The 19293-nt window shown below is 44.2% G+C and overlaps 1 protein-coding gene across 1 annotated transcript in view; it reads right to left on the bottom strand.

The window, feature by feature from the left end:
- Positions 1-10256: 10256 nt before the first annotated feature.
- The window catches only part of GULP1 (GULP PTB domain containing engulfment adaptor 1), a 108459-nt gene continuing 99422 nt past the window's right edge, over positions 10257-19293 (bottom strand). The window contains exon 12 of the mRNA XM_086615870.1: positions 10257-10328. Within this exon, the coding sequence (XP_086471996.1) occupies positions 10257-10328 (72 nt within the window). The remainder of the gene's footprint in view (positions 10329-19293) is intronic.

Genomic DNA, 19293 nt, shown 5'->3' with positions numbered 1-19293 from the left:
AACACTCAGTTGAATAGATTTTCTGATTTGCTTTTTAGTCAGACAAGCTGGTGTGTAGGATGAAGCTGCAAAGGAAATGGAATTGATGAAAATTCTTCAGGGTCTATTCCAAGTCTCCTGTATTGGGAAAGCTCTCATTGTAAGGAGATTTGTTTATGTAAATAATTTATTGAGAGGCATTTAGAAAATACAGATGATCATTATTCTTTTTGTCACACTTTCCAATCAATATGGGAATAAGGACAACAAGCTAAAGCACTTTGATGGTTTAGTACAGAAGACTCTCCTTCTGGAAGCCTTCATCAGACAAACAACTCAGATAGGTCTTCAATACAGTACAAACCACTAGAAATTAGGATACATAGATGGAAATTGGATTGTGTGGCAAGCAGGCTTCTTGGAAGAGGCTCACTGTGAGCTACCTACTCTGTGTAAATGAAGATACAGAGGGTAGGAAAAACATGCCTTGTTTCTGGCTAGCTCAAACAGCTCCAACAGCAGTTCTCGTGGACTGTAAACACGGCAAATCTGCTTGTCAGCCCTCACACAATCCTGAGACAGGCACAAAAAGCTATGGGGCAGAACGAGAGAAGTTTTCAAATCAGTTAAGTTTCACAAAAACCCGCAATATTACTAAACTGCATAATGTTGGCATAAGATGACATTTTTTTTCCCTTTTAATTATTCTTCTATACTTCCTTCCTAAACTATTTCTGCTCCTTATTCTTTACTGCAAGGCATAAGCTTTGCTGAAATAAAGAGTGGAAAATGTGGAGGGAAGAGGGGAAAAAAAAGAGCCCAAATGCTCAAATATACTGATTTTGGCTGCTGTCATTCATATGAGCCTTAAAATAGGTCCAATCCATTCCAGCATTCACTGTAGGAGATTAAACTTGCAGGATTTATTATCCCAAACTACACATAAACTAGAGTCTCAATAAATTTCTTAAACACAAAAGTTAAATTGCATATTCATACATTCGGAAACCTTCACCCCATCACACACAAATACTATGTATGCAGCCTGTGAAATCCACCGAAAGAGTCTCGTAGTTCCAGAAGTGTTTTGGTGTGATGAATAAATAAATATGCAGTTTCTTTAATGAATGAACCAACACTCACTGAATGCTGAAGCACCTCAAGAAGGCTGCATATATTACAAATGTCAGACTTTCATTTCAACAAAATATTGCCTACCATTCTGAAACAACTGAACAAAATGATGTAGGAGAAGATCAGGTCCGAGACCATCTAAAGAACCGGTTAAATCCATGGGACCAGACGAGGTGCATCCGCGGGTCCTGAGGGAACTGGCTGATGAAGTTGCTAAGCCACTATCCATCATATTTCAGAAGTCGTGGCAATCTGGTGAAGTTCCCAATGACTGGAAGAGGGGAAACATAGCCCCCATCTTTAAAAATGGGAATAAAGAAGACCCGGGGAACTAAAGGCCAGTCAGTCTCACCTCTGTGCCTGGCAAGATCATGGAGCAGATCCTCCTGGCGACTATGCTAAGCCACATAGAAAATAAGGAGGTGATTGGTGACAGCCAACATGGCTTCACTAAGGGCAAATCCTGCCCGACTAATTTGGTGGCCTTCTATGATGAGGTTACAGCATTGATGGATAGGGGAAGAGCAACTGACATCGTCTACCTGGACTTATCCAAAGCATTTGATACTGTCCCACACAACATCCTTGTCTCTAAACTGGAAAGACATGGTTGTGATGGATGGACCGCTCGGTGGATAAGGAATTGGCTGGATGGTCGCACTCAAAGAGTTGTGGTCAACGGTTCAATGTCCACGTGGAGGCCTGTGATGAGTGGTGTTCCTCAGGGGTCAGTACTGGGACCAGTGCTATTTAACATCTTTGTTGGAGACATGGACAGTGGGATTGAGTGCACCCTCAGCAAGTTTGCAGATGACACCAAGTTGTGTGGTGTTGTGGACACGCTGGAGAGAAGGGATGCCATCCAGAGGGACCTCGACAGTCTGGAGAGGTGGGCCTGTGAGAACCTCATGAAGTTCAACAAGGCCAAGTGCAAGGTCCTGCAGGTGGGTTGGGGCAATCCCAAGCACAAGTACAGGCTGGGCGGAGAATGGATTGAGAGCAGCCCTGAGGAAAAGTGTCGGGGAAGTTTCCTGGCTGCTACATGGGAAGCACCTGTGCCTCATCAAGACAGGTGCTGAGTCACGTTGATTGGCTGGAGATCACGTGACCCATGGAGGCTTAAAGGTGGGGCACTCCCAGGAGGGAGTGGGGCATTTCCCTCCTGGAGTTTGGAGTGGCAGGAGCCCCTGGAGAGCGTGAGTTGGAGCTCTCTGTTGGACTAAGATAGCAGTGAGTTTAGAAGAGCCTTCTGATTGTGGAATACTTTGTGGTCGCAACAGCCGTTTGGTTGCGACCCATTGGAAGAAGACACAGGCAGTCCGCGACATCTGGTGATCCCGACGTGATTCGTCGAAACGCGAACTGCCTGAACCGCAGGGTGAACTGTGGTGGAGATAAAACCCAGCGAAGCTTGAGAGCAGCAGGAGCTGCGGATTGACCAGTTTTGACCTAGACACCTGGAACAAGGTGAGCCGCTGGGAATGGACATGAGACAGAACTCTGTAAAGGAAGGCCAGACTTTTGCATTTCTTGAATCTGCGATAATGGCTGCGGGGGCCAATATAAGAAGCAAGGATCTATATAATTTACTTAACTGGGTGGCGGAGCGTGAAGACCTAGTGAGTCTCAATACGTCCTTTAGCCTTGAGCTATGGAAGAAGTTGGGGGATAAGTTGCTTTGTGAAGTAGTCTTTGAGAATAAGGACTCGACCAAAACCGACCTGTTGCGTACATGGGGGGCGTTGGATAATATAATTCAAGCAACAGATTATGTATCAATGGGCAAAGGTTTTGAGGAAGACGATGAACTGTCTGAGGGAGGACTGGCCTCAGACAGCACGGACAGTGAATCGGGTTTATCTTCACTGTTCAAGGAGATCAAGGAAGTTGCGGGGACTGTGCAGGGACTCTGCCCCACCCTGCAGGAGGTGTTAAAACGTCCCCCACCCTTTGCCCCAACAGCCCCCTCTTCCCCCGTTATTATGCCTACGGCTCCGCCATTTGAGCAATTGGCCCCACCCTTGGCAACTTCATATCCCGCGGTATCTGGTTATCCGGCCCAGGTACGTTTGGTGCAGCCAATAATACTACAGCAAGTTATGACAATACTGCAAGGTATATCCCAGCAGTTAGCAACCGTAGTGAAGACGCTGCAGCAGGCCATGACCCCCCCTGCAGTGAAAGAGATTTCAGGAGAAACCCCTAAAGCAAGTGACAGTTCAGCCGGAAAGTTCCCACCGGTTTCTCCACCAAAGAAAAAGTCGCCAAAATCCGCCTGGCCGGCCCCTCTAGAGACATGCTTATCCCCCGCTCCACAGTTAGAAATGACAGAAATTACCCCGCCTGCCATGACAGTTCATCGTGATCCAGTACTTTTCTGGAACGAAGTTAAGAAAGAGGCAATAGAGGCCGGGGACTGGAATTTGATACAAGCTTTGGGGTTACCAGTTAGTAATAAAAAATTATCTGTAATGAAAATGGAAGGAGAGCCGAGTGCATTCCCCGTAGAACTGGCCCTCCCGGGTGCTAACCAGCCCAATAAACATTTGGGCTGGTCATGGAAGGTGATCCAGGACATGCAGAAAGCGGTAGCGCGATACGGACCAAACTCACTGGCGGTAACACAATTATTACGATTATTAAATTTAGAAGTTTTGGTGCCGTACGATTTTCAACATCTAGCCCAGGTCATGTTCCAACCAGTGCAGCGCTCCGTTTTCACAAATGTTTGGAGACAATTGGCCGACCAGCAGGCATTACAAAATATCCAATTACCCCAAAGCGACCCATGCTATGCTATAGGCACTGATGTATTGATGGGAACGGGTCAAGTATTTAGTAACCCGGCAATACAGGCTCAATGGCATCCCCAGATCCTCGAAGAGGTTAAACAAATAGGGATGCAGGCACTATTACGTACAGCAGAAATGGCTGAGCCTAAGGCAAAATATTCAACAATTAAACAGGGGGCCAACGAACCTTTTCTACAGTTCGTTGAGAGATTGCAGGGGGCAATAGAAAAGCAGATATTTGACAGTAGACTACGGGCACTGTTGACAAAACAGTTGGCAAAGGACAATGCCAACCCCGATTGCCGGAGAGTCATTGAAGTATTGCCGGGGGACCCCTCCCTAGAAGAAATGGTGATTGCTTGTGCGAAAGTCGGGCCCGTAAAAAGCGAGATGACCACATTGGCCACGGCTCTAACCAAACAAAGATGTTATATTTGTGGGAGAATAGGTCATCTCGCCAAAAACTGCAAATCTAATGGCCGGCCGGGAAGCAGCAGAAAGAGAAAGTATGCACAGATGTCTTATGGTCCAGGCAAGCCCTTTGCCGGAACGCTGCAACAGCCGCAGACCAGTCCAGAAAAGACCGCAGAGGGAATGCTAAAGCAACCAGAGAAGCAGCCAGAGCAGCCAGGGTGGATGTATCCATCGTCGTCAGAACAATGGATATATCCACCGCCAACGTGGTATGATAAGAAAATATGAAAACGACTTCCCCATGACCTGGTCCCAAGGTGTTTGACAAACGGCGACGGAAAATGGAATTGAAACGTTGGAAACCCCTAAAGGCTGCGAAGCAATTTTTTTTTTTTTTTTTAAAAGAAAAGGGGGAATTGTCGGGGAAGTTTCCTGGCTGCTACATGGGAAGCACCTGTGCCTCATCAAGACAGGTGCTGAGTCACGTTGATTGGCTGGAGATCACGTGACCCATGGAGGCTTAAAGGTGGGGCACTCCCAGGAGGGAGTGGGGCATTTCCCTCCTGGAGTTTGGAGTGGCAGGAGCCCCTGGAGAGCGTGAGTTGGAGCTCTCTGTCGGACTAAGATAGCAGTGAGTTTAGAAGAGCCTTCTGATTGTGGAATACGTTGTGGTCGCAACAGCCGTTTGGTTGCGACCCATTGGAAGAAGACACAGGCAGTCCGCGACAGAAAAGGACTTGGGAGTGCTGGTGGATGAGAAGCTCAACATGAGCCGGCAATGTGCACTGGCAGACCAGAAAGCCAACCATATCCTGGGCTGTATCAAAAGAAGTGTGGCCAGCAGGTTGAGGGAAGTGATTCTGTCTCTCCACTCAGCTCTCGTGAGACCCCACCTGGAGTACTGTGTTCTGGAGTCCCCAACATAAGAAGGACATGGAGCTATTGGAGCGAGTCCAGAGGAAGGTCACGAAGATGATCCGAGGGCTGGAGCACCTCTGCTATGAAGACAGGCTGAGAGAGTTGGGGCTGTTCAGCCTGGAGAAGAGAAGGCTCTGGGGTGATCTCATAGCAGCTTTCCAGTACTTAAAGGGGGCCTACAGGAAAGCTGGAGAGGGACTTTTGACAAGGGCGTGTAGTGATAGCACAAGGGGCAATGGCTTTAAACTGAAAGAGGGTAGATTTAGATTAGATATAAGGAAGAAATTTTTTGCATTGAGGGTGATGAGGCAGTGGAACAGGTTGCCCAGAGAAGTTGTGGATGCCCCATCCCTGGAGGTGTTCAAGGCCAGGTTGGATGAGGCGTTGGGCAACCTGTTGTAGTGGAGGATTTCTCTGCCCATGGCAGGGGGTTTGGAACTAGATGATCTTTGAGGTCCCTTCCAACCCTAACCATTCTATGATTCTATGTACCTGAAATCTTATTCTCTATTTTGTTGATGAGAACTGCTATGTACTTTTCACCAGCTGACATCGCAATGTATGTCTCAGTCTCTCGTAAAGAGTGTGTCTTAAAATGGTGGGAGAAAACATGGGCTAATTACATACCAAAGCTTGCTTGCTTTTAGCTGAACACCTACTAGCAGGTATTTTTGGTTACATTTTAAAACATTTGGCCGGTTATTCAGAATTCTTTATATATATATAAAATATATATATATATTTTTTTTTTAAAGATTGACTTCTGAATGAGAAGTTGTAGATGCCCCATCCCTGGAAGTGTTCAAGGTCAGGTTGGACGAGGCTTTGGGCAGCCTGGTGTAGCGGAGGGTTTCCCTGCCCACGGCAGGGGCGTTGGAACTAGATGATCTTTGAGATCCCTTCCAACCCTAACCATTCTATGATTCTCTGAATCCTCTGATTTTAAAAGCAAGAAAAACTCAGTGTCAAATTAAGAAAGTTGAAACCTTGTCTTAAGAGGGTGTCCAAAGGGTGACGATCTCTAGAGACGGATGAAATATAATGAAAACAGGAGCTCCAAATGTTTGACTAGAGATTTCTTGGGCAGTGGCATGCTTCCTTTGCAGAAGGGACTCTTTTTGTGAAGCAGAATTGCTCAGTGAGAATGAGACTGTGCTTAGTTCCACAAATTGAAAATTAATCATCATAATGAAGTCTCAGAGCCAGCTCCATTCCTTGGCACGTTGAATCACCTCTGGGATTACACAACCACGCTTACTTCTGCAAGGGTGAGAATTTTCTTTTTCCTTTCTTCCTTTCCGTAAGCGAAGCCAAAATGAAATATAATCCCTTTTGCCACATGAAGGATTTGATCTTTGCCAATTTGAGCGATTTGACCAACAATACACTTAGCGCAAATCACATCTGTCACATGGAAGGACAAAAGACAGCCACTTAGAAGCGAAGACAAGGGGTTAAGCTTATGAACATCCTAAAATGATGCTAAGTTTTTATCAAAGGTTAAAAGGAGAAACAAACTCACCACACTGGCTCATTTGACTTAAGAAGAATTCTACCCTAAGCACCTCAGTTCCTCAGGTACAGTGTAATAAGCAGGTAGGAAGAGAAAAACAGTCCGTATTACACAAAAGAAGGAATAGAAAGTGAGGAATCTTGCTTCTAGGTGTTAATACAGCTTGGGCAGAGCAGCTGGGCAGCTGATAAGTGGAACCAAAATCTAGTATTACACATCCACCAAGTGATATAGTCACAGTTCACATGATCAGCAGCGTGATCACAGTTGAAGAAAGAAGAAAAGATATTCAAAAGGAAGAAAAAAGTGTGTACAAATCTGGGAGCACACAGTCGCACTGGTTCTTCCTTTGATTTTTGTTGCAGGACAAATCTACAAGTCCAAAAAATATCTTGTTCCTGACTCATTTAGCCACGTATTTCTAATCTAGTAGAGGACGTTACTCTCTTCTTAAAAGCGTCTGTCAGGTCATAAAATTAGCATAATCTCTTCACATTCTCAGTTCAAACTAGCTATCAAGCCATTTTTTTTTTAAAAAAAGCTTAAAGACTATGCTTTTAATACACAATTGAACGAGTCGGAATTTGTAATGAGACAGATTCCAGAGACAAAATTGTTCTGAGAAATGGGAGCGCTCCCATTTACTCTAAACAGAGCAATAGCAATCGCCTAGACACCTTGTACTGCTCTCAAATGTATATTTTTAAAGTAATAGTCTGAAGATTTAGTAGATGGTGTCATCACACTATCCATAACAGAGCACTGATACTACTGGCAACACGGAGATGTGTTCTGAGAAATAATTGTTCATGTTTATAGTTGACAGGAGATCGCAGATACCCCTCAGTCGCTAGCCCTGGGAGTGTCCGTTCCCATAAACTGTCCAAGCCCCATTTCCACAAATGGCAGAGGTCAGATGGGCTTTGGGTATCAGCCTGAAGAGGAATTTTGCAACGCAAGTAATTATCAGATGGTTTAAAACTAGTTTTCTCAAAAGCATCAACACCATATGCTGCAACACACAGCTGGTTTAACAAAGGTTGCTTTCTAGGATTCAGAAGGACTTCATGTACATCCTTTACTCCTTAAATCACCATGAGAGTAATTTATTAGCTAAGTAAATTTAGTGCTAAGTATGAAAAAAAAAAAGGCAATAAAAAGGAGTCCATTAAATCCAGGAAATGCTGTGGAGAGAGTTACTCCCTAATTACTAGTACTAGGTAGCTGCACACAGGACAAGATTTTTCTCTGCTGATTACAGATTAGATCAAACTCAACAATAAAGGTCGAACATTGGAGTTATTCTACGCTGGCTGAGATCAGATTCTTTCCAGCATATAAGGTGATTTTGATGCATTTCAGCACTAAACCATTCTTCGTGGCAGGTCCTGCCCAATACTTAAGCACCTCCCCGCCCCCCTGCCACTGGCCATTTTACTGAATGAACGTTGTATTCTAGGATGCAATTTATTTAAAAACATTTATTTTAGGCAAAAATTAAACAGACATTTGAGATTACATAGAAATACAATTTCCAATCGGATCACATAACCTTTTCATTAAAAATGCACTGTTGTGTTGATTTAAGTATTTTTGTATGGATTGACCAGGTATGCAATATTTAACCATGCCATTTGCAGTCCACTATCATAAAAATCAGTAACGAAAAAGGTTTCTTAAAATGTGCAAATATTATCTTAGTGTTACCATTGATAATAAATGACCACTAAATAGATGCTTATTATGTAAAGCTTTTTAAAGTACAATAAAAATACAAATTCTATTTGTTAAAAAAGGCCATTCCTATGGCTACTAAACATCCTCATTATACAAATTCCAAAATACTATATGACAAACAAAATTATAAAGACTTTTCTTTATGAAACATATACTATTCTATTTGTTAGTGATTTTATATATATTTTAATATATATATTTATATATAATTCTCTATATGAATGTTGAACACAGATTAAGAGAGAGGAAGACTAATGTAATGTAGAACATTAAGGCTCCCATTCAACAAGGTACATGAGCATACGTCAAACTCAGCAAAGGAATAATCTCATTCATTTCACTGGACTTTAAAGGTATATGCAGAAGTACTTTGTTGAACAAGGCATAAAAGTATATACATGATGATGAATTTGTAAAATGCATTTTTGGTGTAAACTGTAACCATTAAGGACAAAACCATTAAGTATCACAAAAAACCTCTCATGAAAAATGAAAGAAAATATATTTTAAAAATCTGAAATTTAGTTGTTTTCCACATCTGTGTGTTTGGAGGGGAAAATACTAGAGTTTTTAAAGTTTTTGAATTGAACTAATGCGGAGTTTGGGCATCAAAACACTGATGACGATTATTTTCTGAGATAGGTTTAAGATGGTATTTTATTGCTTATGCTAAAGATTAATGAAGAGTATGCATAGACAGGTCAGTGCTCAACTTACTAGCAGCTGAGAATTTTGATGTGCAGTTATTTCTGTAACGTGAACAACCAGTGGGTAAGAAGGACTTACTAACTTATATTGAACTCTTGCAGCAAGCTTCAAACTTATAGTAAGACATACAACACTAATGCAGACAGTGGAAAAAAAGACTCAGCAGAGCCTGACTGTAAACACTCAGGTGTGGAAAGTAACTTACAGAATCGAGCCCAGTAAATGGATTGCCTGCTTATACACAAAATTATGTAAATTCCTAAGTGAATGCAAGACCATAATCTTCTTTTAATGTTAAGGTTATCATGTAATGAATTCCAAATTACATACTTTACACTTCAGCTATAAAATATCAAAACAAAGGGCAGTTGCTTCGTCCATTCTGCAATTTAGCAGTTCTTCTATGCTCATTAAACACTAATCAGCACACTAACAATGTGTTAGTTTCTAAGACGTGAATTAAGAAACCAAAAATCTTCTGGATTTTATAAACTAATAACAACATATATACAGCATAGTAACCATACACAGTGATGGAAATCAATTACACAGCATTCAGATTTACCTTTTAAGCACATATTAATGGTTAGTATTTTCTGCTTTTTCACTGCAATTTGAACTTTTTGTACTAGATATTAATCATTTTACTGCTTGAATATTAAACAATGGCTTAAAAACATAATTTCAAAATGCTGCCAGATAAAGTATTATGTAAAAATCATGCTTGCACGTCTGCAAACAGAGAGAGGTATGTGTGAGCTTTCCGAATAACTTCTCCAGGCTAGGAGTCATAAAGCACAATAAACTCAGGCCAAAATGTGAGAGAAAGTTAAGACAACAGCATAATCTAATTCATACTTCATAAACAAATACAGCTTTTTACATTTGTACAGGGAAAGACCGGAACTAAGTTGGATTTTTACAGAAGCAAACCTCACAAGAGTTTACATGTTGAAAAAAGCAATTTTTGGCACATGGATAATATCTGTGAATAAGTCTTCGGAACTTAAGAAAAAAACAAAAAACCACTGCGTAGAAATTTCACATTTACTTTCTTGGCATCAGCACCTGCTGTCTAGTGGGTCAAGACAAAATACCGTGCCTTCAAGAGTTAATCCCATTTTGAACCCCTCCTGCAACAAAATAAGACAAAGTTAATAAAAAGGAAAGTGATTTCTGGAGGATTAGACTCTTTCTAAAAACATCTAAATTTGAGCTTATCTATAGGCAGATAAACCAAAAGGATACTTCAGAGCGAATTCACATAACATTTATATTATTTGGTCAGCTGATTTTTAATAAGTCCTAGTGGTTAACTTTTTAAAGGATGTAACCTGTACAACAAAAGAAATACAGTATGTATATAAAAATGAAGAAAATATTATAGAATAAATGCTGAATATTCATATACATAGGTTGACAGAAAAACAAACAAGCTTGACCTGTACCATGTTGTTCCTGAGTAAAATTCAACACGATTTACAAGCAGGAAAGATTAGGGCTATATGCGCAAAGAATTTATTACATTTACACTTTAAATTAAATTACACTTCAGTTAAGTCATGGGCATTGTTATTAACAGTAAGTATCTCCTACATTCGGTATCCCTTATCTGAGAAGCAGTCCAACAAGAAGTATAGTGCTCAACCACATCTCAGAGGATTGCTCTGAATCGCTCCCTGTGCACTCAAATTGACAGGTTAAATTCACCAAAGAGGCAAATAAAATCATACTTGCTCTACTGCAAATGAACGAACTGTGCTTCCAGGAGAATCTGTTCCATGATTTTACCTGGCACAAAGGTAAGGCTGACTGGTCTGTAGTTTCCTGGGTTGTCCTTGGTCCCTTTTTTTAAAGATGGAGGTTATGTTCGCCCTTTTCCAATCTGTAGGAACCTCACCAGACTGCCAGGACCTCTCAAATATGATGACTAGTGGCCTAGCAACTTCAGCCGCCAGTTCCTTCAGGACCCGTGGATGTATCTCATCAGGTCCCATGGACTTGTGCACCTTCAGGTTCTCTAGGTGTTCCCAGACCTGATCTACTCCTACCCTGGGTGGTTCTTCACTCTCCCAGACCCAGCCAGCATCCTCTGTGATTTGGGTGGTGTGGTTCAAGTGGTTGCCAGTGAAGACTGAGGCAAAAAAGTTGTTGAATATTTCAGCCTTCTCCATGTCCTCAGCAACCAGGTCACCCGTATCCTTCCGGAGAGGCTCCACATTCTCTCTCATTTTCCTTTTTTCTCTCACATACCTATAAAACCCTTTTCTGTTATTTCTAATATCGCTGGCCAGATTTGACTCTGTCAGGGCCTTAGCTTTTCTAACCTGGTCTCTGAGTACATGAGCAACTTCCTTGTACTCATCCCAGGTTACCCGTCCCTGCTTCCATGCTTTGTGTAATCCCCTTTTGTATTTGATTTTAGCCAGGAGTTCTTTGTTTATCCATAGAGGTCTCCTGGTGTTTTTGCCTGATTTCTTCCTTTTAGGGATGCAGTGCCTTTGAACTTGGAGGAGATGATCCTTGAAAGTCAACCAGCAATCTTGGGCTCCTAGTCCTTCCAGGGATTTATCCCATGGCACACTACCAAGGAGGTTCCTGAAGCAGTGAAAGTCAGCTCTTCTGAAATCGAGGGTTTCAAGCTTGCTGAGCTTCCCCCTCTTAGCCGCCCTTAGGATCTCAAACTCCACCATCTCATGGTCACTGCAGCCAAGGTTACCCACGAGTTCAACATTACCTACCAGCCCTTCTCTATTGACAAAAACGAGGTCTAACATGGCACCTCTCCTCGTTGGTTCCTCTATCACTTGGATAAAGAAGTTATCGTTAATGCATTCCAGGAATCCCCTGGATTGCTTGCTCCCCGCCGTGTTGTTTTTCCAACTGATATCAGGGTGGTTAAAATCCCCCATGAGGACCAGCGCTTTTGAATGAGCGACAACTCCTATCTGCCTATGTAGGGCCTCATCCACTTGGTCCTCCTGATTGGGTGGTCTGTAGCACACTCCCACTATAAAGTTTCCTACCCTTCCTTTCACCCTGGCCCACAGGCACTCGGTTCTTTCGTCATCACTTGCCAGGTGGAGGTCCATGCATTCTAGCTATTTGTTGACATAGAGGGCAACACCCCCTCCTCGTCTCCCCTGCCTGTCCTTCCTGAACAGTTTATACCCCTCTAGTCCAAGACACCAATCGCAGGAGTCATTCCACCATGTCTCTGTGATGCTGATCAGGTCATAGCGCTGCAGGCTCACAAGCATCTCCAGCTCCTTGGGTTTATTGCCCAAGCTGCAGGCGTTCATATAGAGGCATTTGAGTTGGGTCCATGACGAGGTACCTGGAGCCCCCTGATGATGCTCAGATGTTTCCACAGTAACCAACCCCTCAACAACCCTTGTGCTCCATCCGCAACCCAGCTGAGAAATGCTGAGTAATGCTGAGAAATAGAATAAACTTCCTGGCAATAGTTACTAAACGATCTCAGGTTTTCCAAGTAAAATTCGAATTTTCCTAAAGGCAGATCCATACTATGAGATGATGAGCCAGTAGCAGTACTGTGATGTAAACACCTCTCCACTGTGCTACTGAGCTTGCCCTACCTGGGTATGGGCTTTGGTGCTGCCAAAGCTCACTGGTGTATTTGCCTTTTTTATTTTTTGCACCGTGTTTTTCAAAGGGCTAACAGGAAGAGCATTCAATGCAAAAGATATTTCAAGCAAACAGTATCTGAAGTTCCAAGACAAACACATCCTGTTATAAATAGACACTGTTCCGTTTATCCAAAGGATACTATTAATTGAGGCAACCGCAGTCAAAGGACTGCTTACACAGAGGGAGAATCCAGAGACTTAGTCTTACGGCCTAGCCTGTCAAATCGCAAACGCCACAATTATAGTGTGGCTGAAATGCTAATCTTTTAAGTATTTAAAGGCTGCTTCCAGTTTTGAGGTTGTAAAAGGGATAGCTTGGACTTCAACCTGAGGATGCTTGATACAGCTGCAACAGTAGAACAGCTACGGCAAACGGTTTAATAAGAACAACCAGCTTCATTCTTAGCAATCCAGAAGGCCCTTTCACTGAACACGCATCCCATGCATGTCCCGCATGCTCTTATCTTTCTTCTATACATTTAAGCACTGTTTTTTGGTGTCTTACGTAGCTGCACTTCCAACACCCTTTTTCTGGCTAGCTAAGAGCAAATCAGATTATGCCTTTTGGAAGCGCACTGCTCTTACATTGATCATGTGGGGTTTTTTAATTTTTGTTTTATTCCATAATCATGGATATTTTGTCACTTATCACTTAGCTTGCATTTGCTATGGCTTTACTTTGAACTATTTACGTTGAACTATTACTGAAGAAGTAAAACCTAGCACCTCGGGGGAGGCACTGGAGAAAGACGAGGCAGCCCAACCGACAAGTGTGGTAACTAGCGCCACCAAGAAAAAAAGGCGCGTGGTGGTAGTGGGTGACTCCCTCCTGAGAGGTACGGAGGCACCCATCTGCCGACCCGATGCGCTGTCTCGAGAGGTATGCTGTCTCCCGAGGGCTCGTATCAGGGATGTTGCCGAGAGAATATCTGGCCTCATACGGCCCACAGATTACTACCCACTACTGGTGTTTCATGTGGGTGCCAGTGATACAGCTGTCAGCAGCCTGAAAAACATCAAAAGGGACTTCAGGGCCCTGAGTGCAACAGTCAAGGACTCTGGGGCACAGGTAGCGTTCTCGTCAGTGCTCCCAGTCGAGGGGCAGGGACCTGCAAGGGCCAAACGTATCTGGCAGGTTAACTCATGGCTCAGGGACTGGTGCTACAGCCAGGGCTTTGGGTATTTTGACCACGGGGTGATTTTTGAGAAGCCTGGGTTGCTAGGGGCAGATGGCGTGCACCTAACCGAGAAGGGGAAGAAGGTGCTTGGACAAAGGCTTGCCAGACTTGTCCAAAGAGCTTTAAACTAGTATTGCTGGGGGAGGGGGAGCACGGTTCAGCCCACCGCTGTCAGCATGGCACCAGTGCCAGCACCGAGGGTCCAGAGGCTGAGGAAGGATCGCAGGTATGTTCAAATGAACTTACACTGCCGTCCAAGAGAACCCCTGTCGCTCCAGCCAGCGAGTCGGCTTTGTTGGGGGCCCAGCTGAAGTGTATGTACACCAACGCACGCAGCATGGGAAATAAACAGGATGAGCTGGAGATGCGTGTACATGAGCAGGGCTACGACCTTATTGGCATCACGGAGACGTGGTGGGATGACTCCTATGACTGGAGTGTCAACATGGAGGGGTATAAGCTTTTTAGAAAGGACAGGAAGGGGAGACGAGGAGAGGGTGTCGCTCTCTACGTCAGCAACCGGCAGGAGTGCGTGGAGCTTCGCCTGGGGTCGGAGGATGAGCTGACAGAGACCTTATGGGTCAAGATTAGAGGACGGGGACGGATAGGGGATGTTATGGTAGGGGTCTGTTACAGGCCACCTGGCCAGGAGGACAGAGCAGATGAGGTGCTTTATAGCCAGATAGGAGCAGCCTCGTGGTCACAAGCCCTGGTCCTCATGGGGGACTTCAACCACCCTGACATCTGTTGGAGAGACAATACGGCAGGGCACAGACAGTCCAGGAGGTTCCTGGAATGCATGGACAACAACTTCCTCCTGCAGGTGGTAGAGGAGCCGACAAGGAGGGGTGCCATGCTTGACCTTGTGCTCACCAAGGGAGGGACTGGTGGGTGATGTGAAACTTAAGGACAGCCTTGGCTGCAGTGACCACGACACGGTGGAGTTCAAGATCCACGGGGCAGCAAGGAAACTATACAGCAAGCTCTGTGCCCTAGACTTCAAGAAGGCGGACTTCGGCCTCTTCAAGGACCTGATGGGCAAAGTGCCATGGGAGGCGGCCCTGGAGGGACGAGAGGCCCAGGAAAGTTGGTCCACATTCAAGGAGCACCTCCTCCAAGCTCAGCAAAGGTGCATCCCAATGAAGAACAAGTCGGGCAAAAAGACCAGGAAGCCCGCGTGGATGAGCAAGGAGCTCCTGGATCAACTGAAAATGAAGAGGTTAGCCTATAGAGGGTGGAAGCGGAGACAGATAGCCTGGGAGGAATACAGAGAAGCTGTACAAGTGACCAGGGATCAGGTGAGGAACGCTAAAGTCCTGAAGGAATTGAATTTGGCAAGGGATATAAAAAGCAATAAGAAAAGCTTCTATAGGTATGTAGGGGACAAAAGGAAGTCCAAGGAGAGTGTAGGCCCCCTCCAGAAGGATACTGGTGCTCTGGTTACCCAGGACATAGAGAAGGCTGAGTTACTCAATGACTTTTTTGCCTCAGTCTTCACTGATAAAGCCTCTTGTCTTACCACTCGAGCTGTGGAAAGAACTAGCAGGGACTGTGAGGATGAACCACCGCCCACTGTACTTGAAGAGCAGGTTCGGGAACATCTGAGGAACTTGAAGGTGCATAAGTCCATGGGACCTGATGAGATACATCTGCAGGTCCTGAAGGAACTGGCGGATGAAGTTGCCAAGCCACTGGCCATTGCATTTGAGAAGTCGTGGCGGTCTGGCGAGGTCCCCGATGACTGGAAGAGAGGGAACATAACCCCCATTTTTAAAAAGGGGAACAAGGAGGACCCGGGCAACTACAGGCCGGTCAGCCTCACCTCTGTGCCTGGCAAGGTCATGGAGCAGATTCTCCTGGGAACCATGCTAAGGCACATGGAGAGCAAGGAGGTGGTGGGTGACAGCCAACATGGCTTCACCAAAGGCAGATCGTGCCTGACCAACTTGGTGGCCTTTTATGATGGGGTGACAGCATCGGTGGACAAGGGTCGACCAACGGATATCATCTACCTGGACTTGTGCAAAGCTTTTGACACTGTCCCACACGACACTCTTCTCTCTAAACCAGAGAGGCATGGGTTTGATGGATGGACCACTCGGTGGATAAGGAGTTGGCTCAATGGCCGCACTCAGAGAGTGGTGGTCAATGGCTCGATGTCCAAGTGGAGACCGGTCACGAGTGGCGTCCCTCAGGGGTCCGTGTTGGGCCCGGCCCTCTTCAACATCTTTGTCGGTGACGTGGACAGTGGCATGGAGTGCACCCTCAGCAAGTTCGCCGATGACACCAAGCTGTGTGGTGCCGTCGACACGCTGGAAGGGAGGGATGCCATCCAGAGGGACCTCGACAGGCTGGAGAGGTGGGCCCGTGCCAACCTCATGAAGTTCAACCAGGCCAAGTGCAAGGTCCTACATCTGGGTCGTGGCAATCCCAGGCACAAATAAAGACTGGGCAGAGAATGGATTGAGACCAGCCCTGAGGAGAAGGACTTGGGAGTACTGGTGGACGAGAAGCTCAATATGAGCCGGCAATGTGCTCTTGCGGCCCAGAAGGCCAACCGCATCCTGGGCTGCATCAAGAGGAGCGTGGCCAGAAGGTCGAGGGAGGTGATTCTCCCCCTCTACTCTGCCCTCATGAGACCTCACCTGGAGTATTGCGTCCAGTTCTGGAGCCCCCAATATAAGAAGGACATGGACCAGTTGGAGAGGGTCCAGAGGAGGGCCACGAAGATGATAAGAGGGCTGGAGCACCTCTGCTATGAAGACAGGCTGAGAGAGTTGGGGCTGTTCAGCCTGGAGAAGAGGAGGCTCCGGGGTGACCTTATAGCGGTCTTCCAGTTCCTCAAGGGGGCCTACAAGAAAGATGGGGAGAGGCTGTTCAGGAGGGCCTGTTGTGATAGGACAAGGGGTAATGGTTTTAAAATAGAGGGAGGTAGATTCAGGTTGGATATTAGGAAAAAATTTTGTTGTAATATTAGGAAATATTGTTGGATATTAGGAAAAAATGAGAGTTGTAGAACACTGGAACAGGTTGCCCAGAGAGGTGGTGGATGCTCCATCCCTGGTGACGTTCAACGCCAGGTTGGACGAGGCCCTGAGCAACCTGATCTAGTTGGAGATATCTCTGCTCCTTGCAGGGGGGTTGGACTAGATGACCTTTGAAGGTCCCTTCCAGCCCTAACCATTCTATGATTCTATTTCTACTCTCTTGAATAACAGTGGTCTCCTTGACCTTTCCTTCTGCAGCTTCACTCCAGACCACTTCCCCTGCCCCATTTAGTCCTCCTCTTAAGTTGTGATATTTTGCATTTGAAAAAATCACATTTTCACATATTTGCAATGTGATCAATGTTAATCCATTAAGAGATTGCTGCATTATATTGTACCATAATTATTTAAAAAGCCTTTTAACTTTACTACCATAATGTTCTAAAAAAAAAAAATTGTGATGTGGTTGCCAGGTGCTGTTATCAGTCACATATCTGATAACCCAGTTTCTATTACAGTCAGAATTAATAAGGAATTAAAACCTACAACTACAGTGCCAGGAACTGCAGTTAACACATGCATACTTAAAAACGGCTCATGCACGTAGGTGTCTAACAGGCATCAAGGCAATCTAGATGCCATCTGGGCATTTTTCAGATTTTAAAACAATGTAAAATCCAGATTTTTTTCCTTCATAAATATTGAAGCAGAGATCAAGAACTGCATAGGAGTATAAACCAAAGAAAGTGTATTGTCTCAATCAATATTCCCTATTAAATTAAATGCCGTCCTCAAGAGGGGGAAAAAAACCCAATCAGAACATCCTTGTCCAGTAGAGTCTTTGGAAAAGTGGATAGCAATCAAATTTCCCAAGATCCAGAAAGCAGGAACTTCAGATCTCTCACAGCCATCTCCATTCCTAATGCCTCCGGTTCTGCAAAATTACTCCCAATTCTTAAATAATTTTTAGAATCTCCAAAACTATACTTTGGCAAAAATATGATAAAACTAAAAAAAAAAATCGCACTCAGCTGTAGTCAAAGCAAGCCATGGGAAAACAAGGTTTTAAGAAAAGATTCTCCTTTACGTCCAGACGTAGCTGAAAGGTGATTAATGCAGATAATAGCACGGGTATACAATGCTGTAGTTTGCACAGTAATGAAGAACACTTTGAGCTTCATGTCTGCTTTCAGGAATACAGTTCATATCTACACCTGAACTGCATATGTCCCTTGAGTCTTATGGCTCCTACTTGAAGCTGCTGTATGATTATTATAGTATCCATCACACAGCACATGCCTCTCCACTCCAAAACCCAGCATTCACAGCTGTAATAATAATGGAGTCAGCTGCAATAATGGAACAAATCATAAATTATGGTTTAATTTTTTTTTTTCTAATAAGCTCGATTAGTGTGTTAAGCAGAATATTTTATCTTTAAAAGCGACATATATGGTCTGCACTCGGTACATGTTACATGCTATATCTAAAAAATGCATCCTTAATTTTAATACACAGTATTTTAAATATTTTGGTTTGTGAAATCCATATATTTCAGCTTCTAGTAGCATGTGTTCTTAGCATAACACACTGCCTGCTCATAAAAGAACATGTGTGCTATGGCTCCCTGTACTTTAAAAGCCTCAGGAAACAGTAAATCCTCATGTGGTCAGAAAATCTCTCAAATCTGATGATTTTCAGGGAATGCAGAAAAAGGCCATTCCCTGGTACTGGACAGGAGTGAGAACAGGAAGGGCTGTGAAGTGTGCATCTACATTGTGCCTTGCTTCTGTATTCATATCCCCATGATGACAGCACCAAGAAACTTGTTTACTTTCAAAGTGATTTAACGCAAGGACTGAACATCTTAGTTACCCCCAAAAATAATGGTATCGTACTAAAGGATATGACTGGTCTCTTTAAGAGAGGAATAAAGCTTGTTTTCACTAGAAAAAGTAACCTGAAAACAACCTTTCTTCCAAAGCTCCCACTTTTTTGGTGTCTATGACAGTAAGACATGAGCAATTCTGGTTAAAACCAGTAAACAGTAAAAGACAGAATTTCATGTTATGAGAAGATAAATTTGCCAAAGTCAACCTTATGGCTCTGACGTTAACTCACTTCACAGTGACTGTGCTCAATGAGCTTAAGTCAGGACAAACCCAATGAACCAATGATAAATGGACACATCTCTGAAGATAATTTAGAGGGCTGAGCGTAACTTATTTCAGATGGAAGGATGACTGCTTCAGGCCACGCAGGGAGAATGGCTTGCATCTCCTG

Source organism: Tauraco erythrolophus, chromosome 8, assembly GCF_009769465.1.
Source record: "Tauraco erythrolophus isolate bTauEry1 chromosome 8, bTauEry1.pri, whole genome shotgun sequence".
Lineage (NCBI taxonomy): Eukaryota > Metazoa > Chordata > Aves > Musophagiformes > Musophagidae > Tauraco > Tauraco erythrolophus.
This window is presented reverse-complemented; position numbering and strand designations above follow the sequence as displayed.